General features: G+C 44.7%; 2 protein-coding genes across 2 annotated transcripts in view; one reads left to right on the forward strand and one right to left on the reverse strand.

Annotated features, from left to right (window-relative positions):
• Window positions 1-13,694, reverse strand: part of LOC105001857 (proline-rich protein 23C-like) — a 14,442-nt gene extending 748 nt beyond the window's left edge. The window contains exons 1-3 of the mRNA XM_010858301.1: window positions 13,622-13,694; window positions 13,223-13,258; window positions 44-248 (exon numbers count right to left, since the gene is read on the reverse strand). Of these exons, the coding sequence (XP_010856603.1) occupies window positions 44-248; window positions 13,223-13,258; window positions 13,622-13,694 (314 nt within the window). The remainder of the gene's footprint in view (window positions 1-43; window positions 249-13,222; window positions 13,259-13,621) is intronic.
• A 107-nt stretch (window positions 13,695-13,801) lies between these two features.
• Window positions 13,802-14,587, forward strand: LOC105001859 (proline-rich protein 23B-like). Its single transcript, XM_010858302.1, has one exon. It carries the CDS (start codon window positions 13,802-13,804, stop codon window positions 14,585-14,587), a length of 786 nt encoding a protein of 261 aa, XP_010856604.1.
• Window positions 14,588-19,202: the final 4,615 nt, after the last annotated feature.

The following is a 19,202-nucleotide window of genomic DNA, read 5'->3' on the forward strand; positions in this document are numbered from 1 at the left end:
CTCAGGCTCAGGCTCAGGCTCAGGCTCAAGCTCAAATTCGGACTCGGACTCCAGAAACTCCAGCTCCTCTGTTCGGCGGCGTTTGGCTGGGCCGGGTCCGTCGGCCTGCGGTCCCCACAGATCGTCAGGGGAGGCGCTGGGGCTGAGGGGCCGGGTGCCCATCACAACGACCGAAGGACGGCACACCCGAGACTTGACAGAGGGCAACGAGGCTCTCGGTCCTGCTCTCTGCGACAGGTCTCCAAGACCTGTAAGGCAAACCGGCACGGGCTGGCTGGGGCACAGGACCCGGTGATGCTGAGCAAGTCCTCAGATATCTGGGGCCAACTCCCGGCAGACTCACTGTCCATGCACGCAGGGCAGCCGCGTTCAGCACTTTAGCTCCCTGGTCACCGAAGCTCACTCCTTGGCGCAACCACCAGCGATGGCCAATATTGCAAGTGAGGCCAGCGCATCCCGCACCGCAATAAATACATCCCTGCCCTTAGGCTCCGCCCCCTTCCAGGTTCCACCCGGAGAACTCGCTGGACCTAATCTGCTTGATTGACAGCCCTGACTACGACTGGTAATTCACCTTAGAGAACTACCGCTAGAGAACTACCCTAAGATTACCGGGTCCCCAAATGATTCTGCCACTCTAAGGCTAGGCGCCCAGGGTCACGTGCTTTCGTTTCAAAAAGCGGACCTCAGAAGCAGAACAACTTAACCAGAAACCCCACTCCCTATCGAGTCCCAAGGAACTCTAGGTCCCTACTTACACTGACTCGCTGCCCCAGGCACGTCCTGGGCCCTTTTATTTCAGCCCCAGCCTGGGGTTGAGTCTGGGATAGCATCCTGAAGCCTCCCTGGGCCGAACTAGTCAGGGGCGGTCAGATCCTCCAAGCGGGGTGCAAAGGGAAAGGGCTCTTGAAACAGAGAATGTTATCAGCATCTGCTGCAGGATCAACTTTTACTTCTATCCCTGGAGCAGATCGGTGCTCTTGGAGAGAGTTCCAGCAACTGAACCAAAGGTTCACACCCTCTGCTAGGACAGAAACTACACTCAAGAGGTGGAGCTTTTAGAGCCCAAAAGACAGATGATGGAAATGTCAAGCACAAGGAAGAACCCATCTGCCCAGGATCCAGGAACCCGCACAACTGCACCTGATCAGTCAACAGGCTCAAAGGCAAAGCCTTTGATCCACATGTCACAGGAAAGGTTTGTCTATGGCACCCGTCCTCCTGCCCAAGCATAGGTGTGTGTGGCTCAACTTTCTCTCCAGCGTTCCCAGTGGGAAAACACCCCACATTGTCTTTGGAATGCAGAATACTACCGCAGGGTTGCAGACAAGAGGAAAAGACCTCCCTGCCCACTCCCTCTCCTTTCTGCACATGCTGGCTCACTTTTATCTTTTCACACCATAGCAGTTCCTATATATTCTCATTCTTAGGGTAGCATTGAATTCCTTTCCACAGAATTTTATTTATCAGGCCTCTCTCCAAGGACATTGAACCTAGTGGTCTGTGATGGGTGGGCACAGGCATCTTCTAGCCAATCAGGATAAAGCTTCAGATTCCTGGCCGGCTACCCAGGAACACAGAACAGAATTCCTGCAGTGAAGGACCCTGGAATTCAATGTAAGCCCCTCACCAAACATGTCACTGGATGCCAGTGTTGAAAGTCAAAACACTTCTTCCCTTTCAGCATTGGAGTGTTTCAGGTACCAGGGTGATGGGTCTTCAAGGTCAGAACCCTGCTGGATGGTAACAAAGGCAACAGGGATACTCCAAAGTCCATGGCCAGCCTTCAGCGTTTGCCATGCACTACTGGTCATAATTGGGTCTCATGGCTGAAACTCCACTATCCCTGGCCAAGGGTCAACAAATTCCCCTGAGGTGATGTTTCAGGTGTAAGTGCTGGAAGGTGCATGGGCGCTGGGTTCCCGGAGGCTCTGGTGGGATCCCGAGTTCCCATGGGATGAACCTGAACACAAGAGGCACCAAACTATAATTCCAGGAGATGAAAGCAGACCTATGCTTGTATTTTTTAGAAAGAGGTTACTGAGAGCTAGATGTGGGAGCTTTAAGCAAGGGAAAGTAGGGCCCATGGGGCCGGAAGCTGGGACCAGAGTCTGGTTGTAGTTCCAAGGAGCAGGGAGGGAACATCTGCCTTAAAGCTGAAGCATATTACAAGCAACCTTTGAAAGTCCCATGCCTCTCACCTCTCCTTCCGTCAGAAATAGGGTTTCCATTCAGGAGACTGGAGGGTGCAAAAGACACAAAGATGCCAAAGCTCCCCAGGACACACACAAGGGTTCAGAGCCTGTGATCTGGTGAGGAACAGGGCCCTCAACTCGGTTGCTCCTGTCCGTGCTTGGTGCCATCTCAGGTGGGCTCTTCTCTCAACCTTAGCACTTTCACATCTGGGCTCATCATTGTCCTGGACCTGGGGAATCCTCACAGTGACTTCCCTCCAGAGGGAAGGTGGCCCTGTCCTGAGACAAGGACAGGCAGCAGGAGGGGAGAGGAAGCAACTACCTTGTGGAATAAAGGCCCCTGAGGACAAACATACACCTAACATCGCACTCAAAGGGAACAACTCAATCCTTTATTCCACCTCCCAAAACCACACAAGGATGCCCCTCACCTCTTCTATTACACAGAGTATTGCAAGCTTTAACCCCAGCAATTGGCCAAAAATAAGAAGGAAAAGGTACCCACTATGGATGGGAAGTACTAAAACTGCCAATACTAGTACATGGTATGATTCCTTAAAGAAAAAACTCACAAGTCTCCACCCCAAAATGACAAGTGCTAACTAATGAATCCACAAAATTAAAGACAGAAAGTTGCTGCTTTTCTATACATTAGGAAGGAATTGTCTGAAATGGAAAAAAAAAATAGAGGAGAAGAATCCCATCTCTGACTACCTCTAGAAAAATTCAACACCTTGGATACAACTAACCAAGGAGTTGAAAGACTGTATTCTAAAACCTTGAAAACACTGACCAAGGCAATGGAAGATGACACAAAGATATCGAAAGACATCCCTAGCTCTGGGATTGTAAGGATTGCTATTGTTCAAATGACCATACTATCTGAAGAAGAGATTGAAGGAAATGCCTAGAAAACACCCAAGATGTTTTTCTGAGAACTAGTACAAATATTCCAAATGTGATAGGGAGCTACACAGGACCCAACCTGACAAAGCAAGTCAGGAAAGAATAAACAATGAAAAAGAAGGCTGGAGCTACAACACTCCTAGACTTCAGACCAAATTGCAAAGCTACAGAAATTAAAACAGCATGGTACTGGCACAGAAACACATATGGAGGTCAACAGAACAGAATACAGATCCAAGACATGAGCCCAGAGTATATACAGGCAGCTACAGCCAATGAGTTTGCCATCTAAAAGGCATGAATACACAACAGGCAAGAGACAGTCTCTTCAGCACTTGTTGCAGGCAAAACTGGACACTTACATGGACAACAATGAGACTAGAACACTACCATACACCTTCAACAAACATAAACTCAAAATGAGTTACAGGCCTATGAGAGAGTTCTGAATCTGTTAAAATCTTCAATGAGATATTGGCTCTTAGACATAAACCAGGGCAATATCTTTGTAAATGGATCTGTCCCCTAAGACAAAAGTCATCTAAGCAAACCTAAACATATGGGACCTAGGTGAACTTCAAAGCTTTCACACAACATAGGAAACCAGAGACAAACCCAAGACATCCTATGGAATGGGACACAAGATCTGCAAGTGATATGATGACTCCAAACCTATAAACAGTTACTATATATCCATAGAATAAAAATAAACAAACAGCCCAATGCAAACATAGACAGAAGATCCAAATACACTTTTTGGTCCAAAGAAGAGAGGCAGATGCCTAAAAGCCCTGTTAAAATATGTCCCAAATCAATAATAATTAGAGGAATGCAATTTCAAAACAACATATCACCTCACAACTGTCACAATGGCTAGAATCTGAAAGTCTTCAAAAAAGAAATATTCTCTAAGATGTGAGCAATAGAGAATCCCCAGACACTGTTGCTAGAAATGATTATTGGGACAACCACTATGCAAAGCAGCATAATTGTTCCTTCAAGAACTACAGGAGAGACACTGTGTCACCCAGACATTCCATTCCTGAGTATGCATCCAGAAAACAACAAAAACTCCTTAGAAGTGAGCCATGAACCCAGATGTTGATAGTACCAGTACAGACAATAGGCAAACATGGAAGCAACCCTAGTACTCATCCACAGAAAATAGACACAGAAGAGGAGGAACATACACACACACATACACACCAAATGGAATATTACACTGCCAAGAATAAGAGTGAATTTCTGCCATCTGCAGGAACCTGGACGAACCTAGCACCACTAACATGCTTAGTGATATAAGGCTGACTGAGAATGACAAATATTGTATGATATCACCAACATGGAATATGTAAAAAAGAATATGGATGAATGCAGGTGCAACAGTGAAACAGACTGAAAGATAAACAAACTAGTCCATAGCAACTAGGACAGGAAAGGGGGCAGGGACACAAATAGGTATGTAATGAAGATCTGCATTAGGTATTGTTCCAAACAGGGAATGACTGCCCTGACTTTGTAATAAGTTGTAAAGGCCCAGGATTGGGAAAGATGATGAATCACTTGTAGTCTATCTTAATCTAATCTAAAAAGGTGAATCACCTCCACTTTAATAAATAACCCAATCAAACCATCAATACACTAACCCATCCATCAAACCCTAGACCCTACCCTTCTGGAATGCTCTTCCTCATCCATCTTCAATTCCTAAGACCTACCATGGGCATTCAAGGTTTCCAATTCCTGAAGCCCCAAATTCCTCTCATTGGCTCTTCTGCTAGGTTTCTCCATGGACTCCTAAAGACCCTCAAATTCCCAGTAGCTGCTGTATGCTCCCACAAACCATGAAATGCCAACATTTGGAATAATTTGACTAAGTCTCTGTCCTCAAGCACAAAGACACAAAATAAGACTCTGAAGGTTTCAGGATCACAAAGAATACAAACTACAAACTATCATTTCAGTACTAGAACACTTACAAATCATGTAGAGAAAGGTCCTGCTTCATGGTAATCCTAGAGCATTCCCAATGACACCAGGCATGAGACCCAGAAGCCCCTACCTAACCCACAGTTCTGCCCTTGGCAAGGAATATCCAGTCAAAGGAATGAGGAAAGATAAGAGGCAGGTAAACAATACAAAGATACAACACTCATGATTTGGAGATACTTTTGTCTGTATCGGTCAGGCAGGAGAATCTATCCATAAGTCATGGCCAACATGAAGCTGTTTTGCAGGATACTATTTCAACCTAGGGCTTTCCTGGTAGCTCAGCTGATAAAGAATCTGCCTGCAATGCAGGAGACCCCTGTTCAATCCCTGGGTCAGGTAGATCCCCTGGAGAAGGAATAGGCTACCCACTCCAACATTCTTGCTTGGAGAATCCCCATGGACAGAGGAGCAAGGTGGGCTACAGTCCATGGAGTCACAAAGAGTCAGACATGACTGAAGGATTAAGTAAAGGTCAACCTAAGAACCAACTGTTTCTAAGTGCCAGTCACAATGGAGAGAACACATGTGAAGTCTTCTTTTTTACTTTTTATTGGAGGCTAATTACTTTACAACAGTCTGGGTTTTTTTTTCCCTGCCAAACATCAACATGAATCAGCCACAGGTAAACGTATGTTCCCTCTCTCTTGAACCTGCCTCCCACCTCTCACCTGATCCCACCCCTCTAGATTATAACAGAACACTGGATTTGTGTTCCCTGTGTCATACTGAAAATCCCCCATTGGGGTCTTAAAATGATTAAAAACACAGAATCTGGAGAATTACAGACTTTACATGAGGACAGATTTCTATTTTAAATATATATCAGAATAAAACAATGGGAAACAATTGGCTTCAGAGAGACGGGGTCACAAATTTTATGAAAAACCCACAAACCCAGTAACAGAGTTCAACCATTTGCCAACCTCAGCATTCACAAAGAGGAGGGCACGTGATCACTCTTCACAATTTTGTGTTTGGTATCCACCAAATACTTTGCCCACACTCTTCAGTGGATATTGGCTACATTCAACACACACACACACACACACACACACACTAGGAACTATAGCAGTCATCCAGAGAAGCTCACACTGGACTGTGGTTGTCATAAACTAGCATGGGCACTAGGGACAAAATCTTGTAAACAAGAGATTAAATATTACTCTATTGGCGGTAATATGAGGGGAAGGGGCAGAAGTAAAGTGCCTGGGAAAGGACAGCTTTTCAGAGAAAAGTTCTGGGACTTGGGTTGAAGGGACATTAGGAATGAGAGTGGGGTAGAGCTACTTCAGGGTGACCTGCCTAGAGAAAAACCTAAGCAGCTGTCTGTCTGAAAGCAGGCTGTATTTCAGGAGGTTTTTCTTTGCCCAGATGAGCTTCCTTACCAGCGTTCTAGTCAGCTAAATGCTGATTTTGCAACTGATGCAAAACCCTGCAATGTAGCATGCTTCCAAAAGTCATCTGGCCCTCGTGATGTTTGCTGGTGAGCTATGTACAGAGAGCTATAATCAGAAGACTCAAATCTGGTCCCCAACCCCGTAGGGGGTGTAATTTGAGAGGTCAGTTCATTTCAGGGTTAGGCTTCTCCGTGCCTTGGGCGGAGAATCTTGAGGGTACTGGAGGTGCTCCACGGGACCCAGAGTATGAAAGGGAGGTAGAGGTTGGAGTGCGGAGTCGTGGAAGACCTCCTGCAGGTGCAAGTCCAGGTGGTCATCATGGTGAGAAGAGCCTCTCTCTGGACTAAGGTTGGCCAGCCGAGGCCAGGACTCTAGGAAAGAGCCCTGTGGGTCTGGGTCACAGAGAACAGAAATGAGGCCTCCTGCAGCATCCATTCCAGACCACAGGAAGTCACCATGCAGGTCCATGTCATCTTCACTGCTACCTTCCTGGCTGGGAGTTCACTTTAGAGAACTACCTTTAGAGAATTACCTTACATTTACTGGGTTCCCAAATGATACTGCCACTCTAAGGCTAGGCATCCAGGTTCACATGCTCTGGTTTCCCAAAGTGGACCTCAGAGGCAGAAAAACTTTACCAGAAACTTTACCAGAAAACCCATTCCCCATTAAGCCCCAAGGACCTGTAGACCACTATTCACACTGACACCCCAGGAGCGACCAGGCCTCTTTTATTTCTACCCCAGTCTGAGGTGAGTCCATCATGGCAACCTGAAGTTTCCCTGGGCCGAAACAGTCCATGATGGTCAGATCCTCTGAGCAGGGTGCAAAGGAAAAGGGCTCTTGGCACAGAGGATCTTATCAGCAGCCACTGCAGCATCAGCTTTTGCTTCTATCCCTGGAGCAGGCCAATGCTCATGGAGATAGTGCCATCAACTGAACGAAAAGTTCACTTTCTCCACTTGAACCAAAACTATACCCAAGAGCAGAGCTGTCAGAGCCCAGTGGACTGATGATGGAAATGTCATGCACAAGGATGAACCCAGCAGCCCAGGAACACAGAACACATAGAGCTGAGTCAGACCAGCCAGGATCCCCTCCAGGTCATGCAGACCGCAGCACCTTTGATCTAAGTGTCACTGGAAAGGCACATCTATGCCCCCAATCTTGTGGCCAGAGGAAGGTGTGGCTCAGCTTTCTTTCCAGTGTTCATGGGGGAAACTCCCCATATTGACTTTGAAATTGGAAATACTTGTGCATGGTTGCCGACGACAGTGAAACCACTCTGTTTCCACCCCATCCTTTCAGCCCACACTGGCTCGCTTTGTCCCTTTTCACACCACTGAGTCATGTATACTCTTATTCTTAAGGCAGCATCGAATTCTTTTCCACAGAGTTCCATTTCCATGAGGCCTCTCTCCATGGCCTTTGAACGTAGTGCTCTGTGATTGGCCGACAGTGGCATCCTATGACCAATTGTGGTAAAGCTTCAGATTCTTAGCCCACATCCCAGGAAAATGCCTCAGAATTCCTTCAGCAAAAAACCTGGGAATTCAATGTAAGCACCTATCAAAGATTTCATTGGATAGGAGTGGAAGATCACGTCACTTGTTTTCACTCATATCTGGAAGCATTCAGGTACAAGGGCAGTGGGTGATCAAGGTCGGAACCCACATGGTTGGTGACAAAGGAAACAGGGGAACTCAAATTTCCATGGCCAGCATTCAGGGGTTTGCCCTGCACTACTGGTCAAAATGAGTAGTTTTGCCACAAGGGCTTCTCTTGTGGCTCAGCTGGTAAAGAATCTGCCTGCAATGTGGGAGAACTGGGTTTGATTCCTGGTTTGGGAAATTCCCCTGGAGAAGGGAACGTCTACCCACTCCAGTATTCTGGCCTGGAGAATTCCATGGGGTCACAAAGAGTTGGACACGACTAAGTGACTTTCACTTTCACTGGTCAAAACTGGTTTGCATGGATGGAACTTCTGTGTTCCTGGCCAAGGGCAAACAAGTTCCCTTGAGGTGGTAATTTAGGTGTCGTGGCGGTGGTTTGGTTGCTAAGTCATGTCTGACCCTTGCGACCCCATGGACTGTAGCCTACCAGGCTCCTCTGCCCATGGGTTTCTCCAGGCAAGAATATTAGAGTGGGTCGCCATTTCCTTCTCCAGGGTATCTTCCCAACACAGGAATCGAACCCAGGTCTCCTGTTTTGCAGGCAGATTCTTTTCTGACTGAGCTATGAGGAAAGCGCAAGGTGCTAATAAAGTATATAGGAGCTGGGGCACTGAGGCTAAGCTGGGAGCCTGAGTTTCCACAGGGTGAACATGGACACCAAAGGCACCAACCTCTGTAAATTCCAGGTGATGGAAGCAGATACCCTGTTTGTGTTCTTGAGAAAGAGGGTACTGAGAGGTGGGGGAGTGGAGCTTAAAGCCAGAGAAAGTAGGGACCATGGTGCCAGGGGAGGGGTCTGGGGTAGGGGAGGCTGATGGTGGTTCCAAAAAATGGGAAGGAACACTTGCTTTAACACAAAGCATACTGCAAGCCATCTTGAATGTCTCACCTCTCTCACCTCTGGCTCAGGGAGTAACAGGGATTCCATTCAGGAGACTGAAGGTGCATGTGCCAGGTTGCAAAAGACACAAGGACAAACCTACAGCTTTCCAGAACACAGGCAGACATTTGGAGCTCCTGGCCTGGCCAGAATGGGGCCCTCCACCTGGTGGCTCCTGTCCCTGCTTGTGCCATCTCAGTTGGGCTGTTCTCACAAACTCAGCACTTTCATATCTGGGCTCATCATCATTGCCCTGGACTCAGGGAATCCTCACCGCCAGTATCCCTCCCAAGGGAATGTGGTCCTCTCCTGAGACAAAGACAGGAGAAGAAGAGAGGAAACAAATACCTCTGTGGAAAAAAGGTCATTGAGAACAAACACACAGCTCACATCAGACTCAAAGGAGAACACCTCAAAGGAGATCCTGCCTGCAGGGTACAAAAGAAGGGCTCTTGGTACAGAGGATCTTAGCAACAGCTGCTGTGGGATCAACTTCTACATCGATCCCTGGAGCAGGTCAGCACTCATGGAGAGAGTTCCATCAACTGAACCAAAGGTTCACTTTCTCCGCTGGGACCGAACTACACCCGAGAGGTTGAGCTGTTAATAGAGGGGTCACAATTTGGAGTAACTGTTACTGAATCATGTTCATTTGCCTTACAAGCAGGAAGTCAAACTCTGAGACACGGGAGATTTGCAGCAGAGAAAGGGTTTATTTTCAAGTCATTCAAGCAAGGAGACAGGAGAATAAACCTCAAATCCATCTTACCAAAGGCCAGGGGTTTGTAACATACATGGGATAAAGATTAGGGTGACCTGAGGCACACAGAGCATGGGAAAAGGTGACTAGAAATAAGAAAAAGATGAGGTATCGTCATTCTGGGCAGGTGCAACTAAGCTACATGCTGTTTCATAGGATTCATGTTCAGAAAATTATGGCATTAGTATTTTCTGAGGGTGGAATTTTGGCCCTCTGATCTCAAAAGGTCACTGATCAAACACTCTCCCAAGCCAGGAGGAGAATTGGTAGTCCCAACCAGTCTTAATCAGCTGGAGTTCAAACAGGACAATAGCTGACTCCATTTTCCAGAAAAAGAACATGGGGAAACATCTTAACAACTTATTCTTATAGGCTACATGATGCTTGGAGGATATGCAAGTTCTGTACAAACAGTTAAGGTGAGCTTGACCAGTGAAGGCAGATTACAGTTTACTATTAAGTTATAGTCTTATGCAGTGGTCCCCAATCTTTTTGCCACCAGGAACAGTTTTTAAATTTTATTTATTTATTTTAATTGGAGGCTAATTACTTTACAATATTGTGATGGTTTTTGCCATACATTGACATGACTCAGCCACAGGCATATATATGACTCCCATCCCAAACCCCTTTCCCACCTCCCTCCCCATCCTGTGCCTCTGGGTCATCCCAGTGCACTGGCTTTGAGTGCCCTATCTCATGCATCAAACTTGGACTGGTCATCTATTTCACATATGGTTAATACGCATGTTTCAATGCTATTCTATCAAACCATCCCACCCTCACCTTCTCCCACAGAGTCCAAAAGTCTGTTCTTTACATCTATGTCTCTTTTGTTGTTTTGCACATAACGTCATCACTACCTTCTTTCTAAATTCCATATATATGCGTTAATATACTGTATTGGTTTTTTTTCTTTCTGACTTACTTCACTCTGTATAATAGGCTCCAATTTCATTCACCTCATTAGAACTGACTCAGATACATTCTTTTTAATAGCTGAGTAATATTCCATTGTGTATATGTACCATAACTTTCTTATTCATTTGTCTGCTGATGGACATCTAGGTTGCTTCCATGTCCTAGCTTTTGTAAACAGTGCTGCAAGGAACCAGTTTTGTGAAAGACAATTTATCCATGAGACGAGGTTGGTGGATGGTTTGGGGATGATTCAAGTGCATTACATTTATTGTGCACTTTATTTATATTATTATCATATCAGATCATCAGGCATTGGATCTCAGAGGTTGGGGACCTATGGAATGGATCTAACTGATGACTGCAAAATAGGTTTCATAATGACAATGTCAAGAGTTTGAGTCAATGAAGTAGGAAGGAGGACAAAAGCACTGAAGGGGAAGAGAACTAAGAAGCCAAGACTGGGGGAGACGGGGTGGTAAGGGGCGAGATCCATGAGAATATTAAACTCACCACAAATTACAACAGATGTGGGATGAGTGAGAATTACAGTGAATCTAGTGTTAAAATATTTGAAGACTCTGATACAGACACTTGTTACACTCACATTTGATAAGTGACTGGTATGTAGTATGGGAGAAGGCAATGGCACCCCACTCCAGTACTTTTGCCTAGAGAATCCCATGGACAGAGGAGCCTGGTGGGCTGCAGTCCATGGGGTCGCTAAGAGTCAGACACAACTGAGCGACTTGACTTTCACTTTTCACTTTCATGCACTGGAGAAGGAAATGGCAACCCACTCCAGTGTTCTTGCCTGGAGAATCCCAGGGACGGGGGAGCCTGGTGGGCTGCTGTCTATTGGGGTCCCACAGAGTCGGACATGACTGAAGCGACTTAGCAGCAGCAGCAGCATGTAGTATGACTGAACCTCAATTTTTTAAACAATATTTTGTTTATTTACAGATTATGATAATACTATGAAGGCTATAGAGAGAAAGATGATGTAAGGAGTAAGTCAAGAATGCCATTTCAAATAAAATGGCCAGAAATGCCCTTTTCAAGAAAGTGCTGTCTGAATTGGTCTTTGAAGAAGAAAGAATCAGCACTGCATAAAGCTGGAGGAAGAGTTGAATCCTAATTTTTTAAAGGTTAAAAAAAATAGAAGATAGGAATACTTCAAAGAATTAGATATAATATTGGCTAATAATCATGTGGAAAAATGATCCACCTTCATTTGCAATCATAAATGCAAAATGAAAACACAGTGAGATAACATTTTACTGTACTAGGTTGGAAAACAGGTAAGAGTCTATAAATAAGAAATGTTCACAAGGATGCAGTGAAATGGAAACATACTCTGCTCACAGGAATGCAAACTGTGAAAAATATTTTGGGGAAAAAAGAAGAAAGTCATTACCTATTAGCTTGAAAAGGCACACAGAGAATCAATTAGTACTGCAGTCCTAGGTGTATGTGATAAATACATGAGTTAAGAGTTCACGATTTAAAACCAGATAAGTGTGCATTGGACGCCTACATCTAACATAAACTTGGTACATAATAACTTTTTTTTTTTTACTCTGAACTTCAGGTGTTGTGGATACCAAAACAAAAAAAAAAATCACTTTTTTCCAAAGACGGCAGGAAGACACTTCCGCAGTTCATAGATATATGCTGTGCTGTGCTAAGTCTCTCAGTCTCCTTGGACTTTTTGCGACCCCAATGAATTGCAGCCCGCCAGGTTCTTCTGTGGGGATTATCCTGGCAAGAATACTGGAGTGGGTTGCCATGCCCTCCTCCAGGGGATCTTCCCAAACCAGGGATCGAACCCAAGTCTCCCGCATTATGAGCAGATTCTTTACCGACCGCACCACCAGAGAAGCCCGTTCGTTTATGGCTTAGATTGTGGTGATAGTTTCACCAGTGTATACTTATACACAAACTCAAGTTGTATATATTTAAAATGTATAGCTTTCTGTATGTCAATCATACCTCAACAAAGTATTGGCTCAATCGAGAAAACGATTGTTTTTCAAAACTCAGTAAAATGAGTGATACAGAATAAATACTCAATAAAACAATTTAATTATCCCAAGATAGTTTTATTTTTTAACAGCCTTTTACCTTTAGGAAGAAACTGCCACAAATATTTTATTTAATATTAAGACGGAATTTTACCTAAACAGATATGAGTATTTTCTATTTACTCTTCAGAAACCAAGCTTTAAAGGATTTTCATGGAGCATTTAGATAGGTCTGTTTTATGCTGCCAAGGGGGTGGTCTATTTGAGCGGTTGTCTTTCTCTGTGTGTGTGTTAGTCACTCAGTCATGTCCGACTCTTCACAACTCCATGAACTGTAGCCCTCCAGTCTCCGCTGTCCATGGGATTTTCTAGGCAAGAATACTGGAGGAGATAGCCATGCCCTGCTCCAAAGGATCTTCCCTACCCAGGGATCGAACCCGGGTCTCCTGCATTGCAAGCCATACTTCACTGAGTTACCAAGGAAGCCGACCATGGTTTCTTTCTCTACCGTGCCTGAAATCAAAGGAAAACATTAATTTAAAGGTAACGAATATTTACAGTTCTGTTATTGGTGTATCTTTTTTTTTCCCTAAAAATGAGGCACACAAATATTCTGTCCCCTGGAGGACTATAAAAGTAGTTCCCTACTGTAACCTATCAACTACAGCCCTGACTATTGGGCGGCACAGATACCGCGAGTTCTGTGGGGCGGGGCCTCCGAGGGGGCGGGGCCTCAGAGGGGCGGGGCTTAGCGTGACATTTTACGACGAGGATTCCACTGGCGTCGCGTGCCATATCTTTGGCCGTCTGGTGCACTGACTAATCGGTGTGAGGTGCTGAAGACTAGAAGGCGAGAGGCTCAGCCCAGCGCCCGACGCCGATCCCCTTGAAGCCTGGACTGCAAGACCACAGGGAGGCAGTCCCGGAGCTCTGAGGACTCGCCCACCATCGCGCCGTCCTGCGCCCCAGCTGGCCCGCACCGCGTCACAGCGTGCAGCACTGAGCGCCTCTTTGCCCTCTGCCAGGCCCCAGAAGTGCCGTCCTTCTGTCGAACTGATGGGCAGCAGGCCTCGAAGCCCCGGTGCCTACGCCTCAGACCGATGGGGAAACCAGGCCGGAGAAACCAGCCCTGCCAAGCGCCGCCGAACGGAGGAGCGCGCGCGCCCCGAGTCCGAGTCCGAGACGGCGCCCAGCGTGGACAACCTGACAGGACCTACGGCTGCGGGCGCTCTCACACGCGTGCTGGTTCTGCCCGCTGGCTGTGGCCTGCATCTGCCCCTGGACGACGTAGATCTGGTGCTGGAGCCCGAGCCCACGTCCGTGCTGCAAGTGGCTCTCGGAGATTTCATCCTCACACTGGTCCCCGAGGCCCTCTTGAGCTCGAGGGTGGAAGGCCCGTCGGGACAGGTCCTTGAACGGGCCGCTCTCCTCAGCCCTCCCAGGGAGTACACGGCTCTGGAACCGGGATTCTGCGCAGCTGTGCCAGAGGTCGCTTGCGAAGAAGAGACCAACGGGGACGACGCCGACTCGGGCTCTGACTTCCTGTCACCAGAGATGGATCCGGCAGGCGGCCTCATCGCTGGGCTCCGCAGCCCAGACGCCAGGGTGTGGCGCTCCGACGCACAGGGCTTCTTCCCAGAGTTCTGGCCTCGGGCGCCTAACCCTAGTCCAGAGAGATGCTCTCCTCACCACGACAACCACCTAGACATGCACCTTCTGGAGCCCTTCCCTGACTCACCACTCCAGTCTCTACCGCCCTCTCCAAGTCCGAGCCCTCACGAGCGCCCCCCGCGCCCTCACGGTCCTGCGCCCAAGGCTCGGAGATGTCTGTTTCCAGAATGAACTACACTCTGGGCCACAGGGACACAATTGTAGCTACCATCCTGGCGGCCCAATGGACTTCCCAGTGTCCTTGACATTCAAAGTCCTACAACCTGGAAATTAAGCATCTCATGTGCCTTGTACCAACAATTTCTTTTTCACTCCAGACTGGCTATAGTGGCAGGAGAAGACGTCAAGAAGAGAAAGCAGATTCTAGACCTCATCTTTGAAATGGAAAATCTGTCCAGGGATACCGGACAATGTGTTTTCAGACGTTTGGACTTTTTTACGCATCATTCTCAGGCCTCTCCATTCCCCTTCCTTTCGCATCAGTTATTTTCTCTCAAATTGTACTCTCTCTTGCACCGTACGGTTACTACCCTATAGCTTCCCCAAACAGGAAATTGCTGGGGATTTCTCATGTTGTTAATTTCCTTCCTTATATGTTTTCTCATGAATTTATAAAGATATTTAGCCAGAGCCTTTCTCTTTCTTGGTGTTTGGAGCTGCTCCCTTGGAAAACTGCAAAATAGTATGATGGCTGTCAAACATAATAGCATGATGTTTGTTCTTAGTTTCCTCTTAACCTGAGGAAGTTCTCTTCCATTTAGAATTCTACCTCGAATTTTTTCTTATATCAAACTTGTTTTAAAACATTAATTTATTACATTTACTTCACATTTTTATAAAAGAAATAAAATCTAATGGTATTTATATATATATTACTATTTATATAAACCAACATGCTTTACCATTTCTTCTCTACTATTTTATTCTTACATTCCACTCTCAAAGTCTAGCCTCAGTTTTCTTGGTGAAGAATATCCTTTAAAAATTGTTCTTTCCACTATATCACATTATAGTAAACTATCTTGGTTTTGTAAATCTCAACATGTTTGTTTTTAATATTTTAATAGATACAAAAATAGCAAAATGTTTTATTGAAATATAGTTGATTTACAGTGTTGTATTAATTTCTGTTCTACAAAGTGTTTCAGTTATATAAACATATATTTCCATATTCTTTTCCATTATGGTTTATGACAGATATTGATATCCTGTGTTGTACATTATGGGCTTCCCTTGTGGCTCACCTGGTAAAGCATCCACCTGCAATGGGGGAGATCTGGGTTTGACCCCTGGCTCAACATGTTTTTAATGCAGCATACTCTCCTAAGTCTCTTATTACTGAAAATGTTTTATTATATATTATTCCTAATTTTAATGTGACATTAAAGTACTTTAAAGCTATTACTCCATTGTTCTTTCATTTTTTATTGTTGTTGCAGGCAAGAGGTCTCTGCCAATTAAGTTGTTACTCCTTTTCTATTTGATTCAGTTGTTCATTTTAGCATTTTTAAAAATTTTGTTATTTTTATTGAAGTACAGTTCATTTACATTGTTGTGTTAGTTTCTGGTGTATAGCAAAGTGATTCAGATATATATGTTATTTTTCATATTCTTTTCCATTATGGTTTGGGGCTTTCCTGATAGTTCAGTTGGTAAAGAATCATCCTGCAATGCAGGAGACCCCGGTTTGATTCCTGGGTCAGGAAGATCTGCTGGAGAAGGGATAGGCTACCCACTCCAGTCTTCTTGGGCTTCCCTAGTGGATCAGCTGGTAAAGAGTCTGCCCAGAACCCAGGAGACCTGGGTTCAATTCCTGGGTTGGAAAGATCCCCTGGAGAAGGGAAATGCTACCCACTCCAGTATTCTGGCCTGGAGAATTCCATGGGGTTGCAAAGAACTGGACAGGACTGAGTGACTTTCATTTTCCATTATGGTTTATTACAGAATATTGAACATAGTTCCCCATGCTATACAGTAGGACTTTATTGTTCATCTACTTTATATATATAGTAGTTTGTATCTGCTAGTCCCAAATTCCTAATTTATCCCTCCCCCACCCACTGTCCCCTTTGGTAAACATAAGATTGTTTTCTATGTCTCTGATTCTGCTTCTGTTTTGTAAATCATTCATTTGTATCAGTTTAGATTCTACATATAAGTGATATCATGATATTTGTCTTCCTCTGACTTATTTCACTTCGTATGATACTCTCAAGGTCCATCCATATTGCTGCAAATGGCATTACTTCATTCTTTTTATGGTTGAGTAGTATTCCATTGTATACATATACCATATCTCTTTTATCCATTCATCTGTGGATGGACATTTAGACTGTTTCCATGTTTTGGCTATTTTAAATAGTGTTACCATGAACATTGGGGTGCATGTGTCTCTTCAAATCAGAGTTTTCTCTGGATATTTGTCCAGGAGTGAGATTGCTGGACCATATGGCAATGGGTTTTAGTTTCTTAAGAAACCTCCTGGGCTTCCCTTGGGGTCCAGTGGTAAAGAATCTGCCTGCCAATACAGCAGACATGGATTCAATCCCTGGTCTGGGAAGACCCCACATGCAGCACAGCAACTAAGCCCTTGTACCATAATTACTGAGTGTGTGCTCCAGGGCCCAGGAACCACAACTACTGAGCCACGAGCCACAACTACTGAAGACCCTGCACCCAGAGCCTGTACTCCACAACAAGAGAAGCCACCCAAATGAGAAGCCCACTCACCCCAACTAGAGAAAAGTCTGAGCAGCAACAAAGACCCAGCACTGCCAATAAATAAATAAATAAAATTTTTAAAAAGGAACCTCCATACTGTTATTCATAATAGCTGTACCAGTTTACATTCATTTCAACACTGTAGGAGGGTTCCCTTTTCTCCACACCCTCTTCAGCATTTATTATATGTAGACTTTTTAATAATGGTCATTTTCACTGGTATGAGGTGATACACCATTGTAGTTTTGATTTGCATTTGTCTAATAAGTAGTGATGTTGAGCATCTTTTCATGTGCTTTTTGGCCTTCTGTATGTGTTCTTTGGAGAAATGTCTTTTTACGTCTTCTGCCCATTTTTTGATTGGGTTGTTTGGGTTTTTGTTATTGAGTTGTACAATATGTTTCTACAGTTTGGAAATTAAGCCCTTGTCAGTGACATAAGTTGCAAATATTTTCTCGCACTTCGTAGGCTTTCTTTTCATTTTCTTTTTTTTTTAATCCAAAACGTGTTTATTGGGATGGTTTCCCATTCCTCTTGATACAGGGGACTTTCAGTGCTGCTTCCATCTGAAAGAGCCTCCTTCTGTAAGCCTTGCTTTCCTCCTGTAGGCTGGCAGAGGACAGTAGAGCAGCCAACACAAAAAACTACTGTTTGTGCATGGCTAAAGATGGTGGTGATTTTATAGCATTCTGGGCATTTTACATCCATGAAATAGGAATTGGGGCTCTGCACCAGGAGCTTCTTCTTGTGTTTCCTCTACTCCTCCTCTGGAGAGGGATGAAGAAGATCCTTTGCGAGAGGCATATTCTCGTGAGGAGGTCATCACCGCCGGAAAGCTCTTTTCATTTTCTTTATGGTTTCTTTTACTACGCAAAAGCTTATAAGTTTAATTAGGTCCCATTTGTCTATTTTTGCTTTCATTTATATTGCCTTGAGAGATTGACCTATGAAAACACTGCTATGATTTATGTCAGAGAATATTTTGTCTATGTTCTTTTGTAGGAGTTTTATGGTGTCATATCTTAAAGTTAAATCTGTAAGCCATTTTGAGTTTGTGTATGGTGTGAGGGGCTTTTCCAACACTGATTTACATACAGGTATCCTGCTTTCCCTAAGTCACTGGCTGCAGAAACCGTCTTTTCTCTATTATATATGCTTGCCTCCTTTGTCAAAGAGTAACTGACCACAGGTATCTAGGTTTATTTCTAGGCTCTCTATTCTGTTCCATTGATCCATATGTCTGTTTGCCAATACCATGCTATTATGATTACTGTAGTTCTGTGTACTGCCTGAAGTCTGGGATGGTTATGCCTCCAACTTTGTTCTTTTTTCCTCAGGATTGCTTTGGCAATGCTGGGTTTTTTATGGATCCAAATAAATTTTAGGGTCATGTGTTCTAGTTCTGTAAAAAATGTCATGGATCATTTGATAGGGCTCCCATTAAATCTGTACATTGCTTGGTAGTATGGCTGGTTTAACAATATTAATTCTTCCAATCCAAGAACATGGGCTATCTTTCCATTTCTTTGAATCATCTTCAATTTCCTTTATCAACATTTTATAGTTCTCAGCATGTAAGTCTTTCACCTCCTTGGCCAGGCTTATTCCTAAGGTTTTGGGTTTTTTTTTACATTTTAGCCCATTTTAAAATGTTTTTTTCCCCTTTGGCATCCTGTAGTTTGACTGTAACATATCTAGAGGTAGATGCTATTTTTATTTGGCTTGATAGGTTTAGTTAACCATCAATACGAGAAATTATCTTGCCTGAACTTCCACAAAATCTTAGGCTCTGTCTCTTGTAATAACCCACATATACCCATATCTGGCTGAGCACCGAAGAATTGATGCTTCTGAACTGTGGTGTTGGAGAAGACTCTTGAGAGTCCCTTGGACTGCAAGGAGATCCAACCAGTCCATTCTAAAGGAGATCAGTCCTGGATGTTCTTTGGAAGGAATGATGCTAAAGCTGAAACTCCAGTACTTGCCTACCTCATGCAAAGAGTTGACTCATTGGAAAAGACTCTGATGCTGGGAGGGATTGGGGGCAGGAGGAGAAGGGGACGAC

The sequence above is a fragment of the Bison bison genome, unplaced genomic scaffold (assembly GCF_000754665.1).
Source record: "Bison bison bison isolate TAMUID 2011002044 unplaced genomic scaffold, Bison_UMD1.0 scf7180017864384, whole genome shotgun sequence".
Classification (NCBI taxonomy): Eukaryota; Metazoa; Chordata; class Mammalia; order Artiodactyla; family Bovidae; genus Bison; species Bison bison.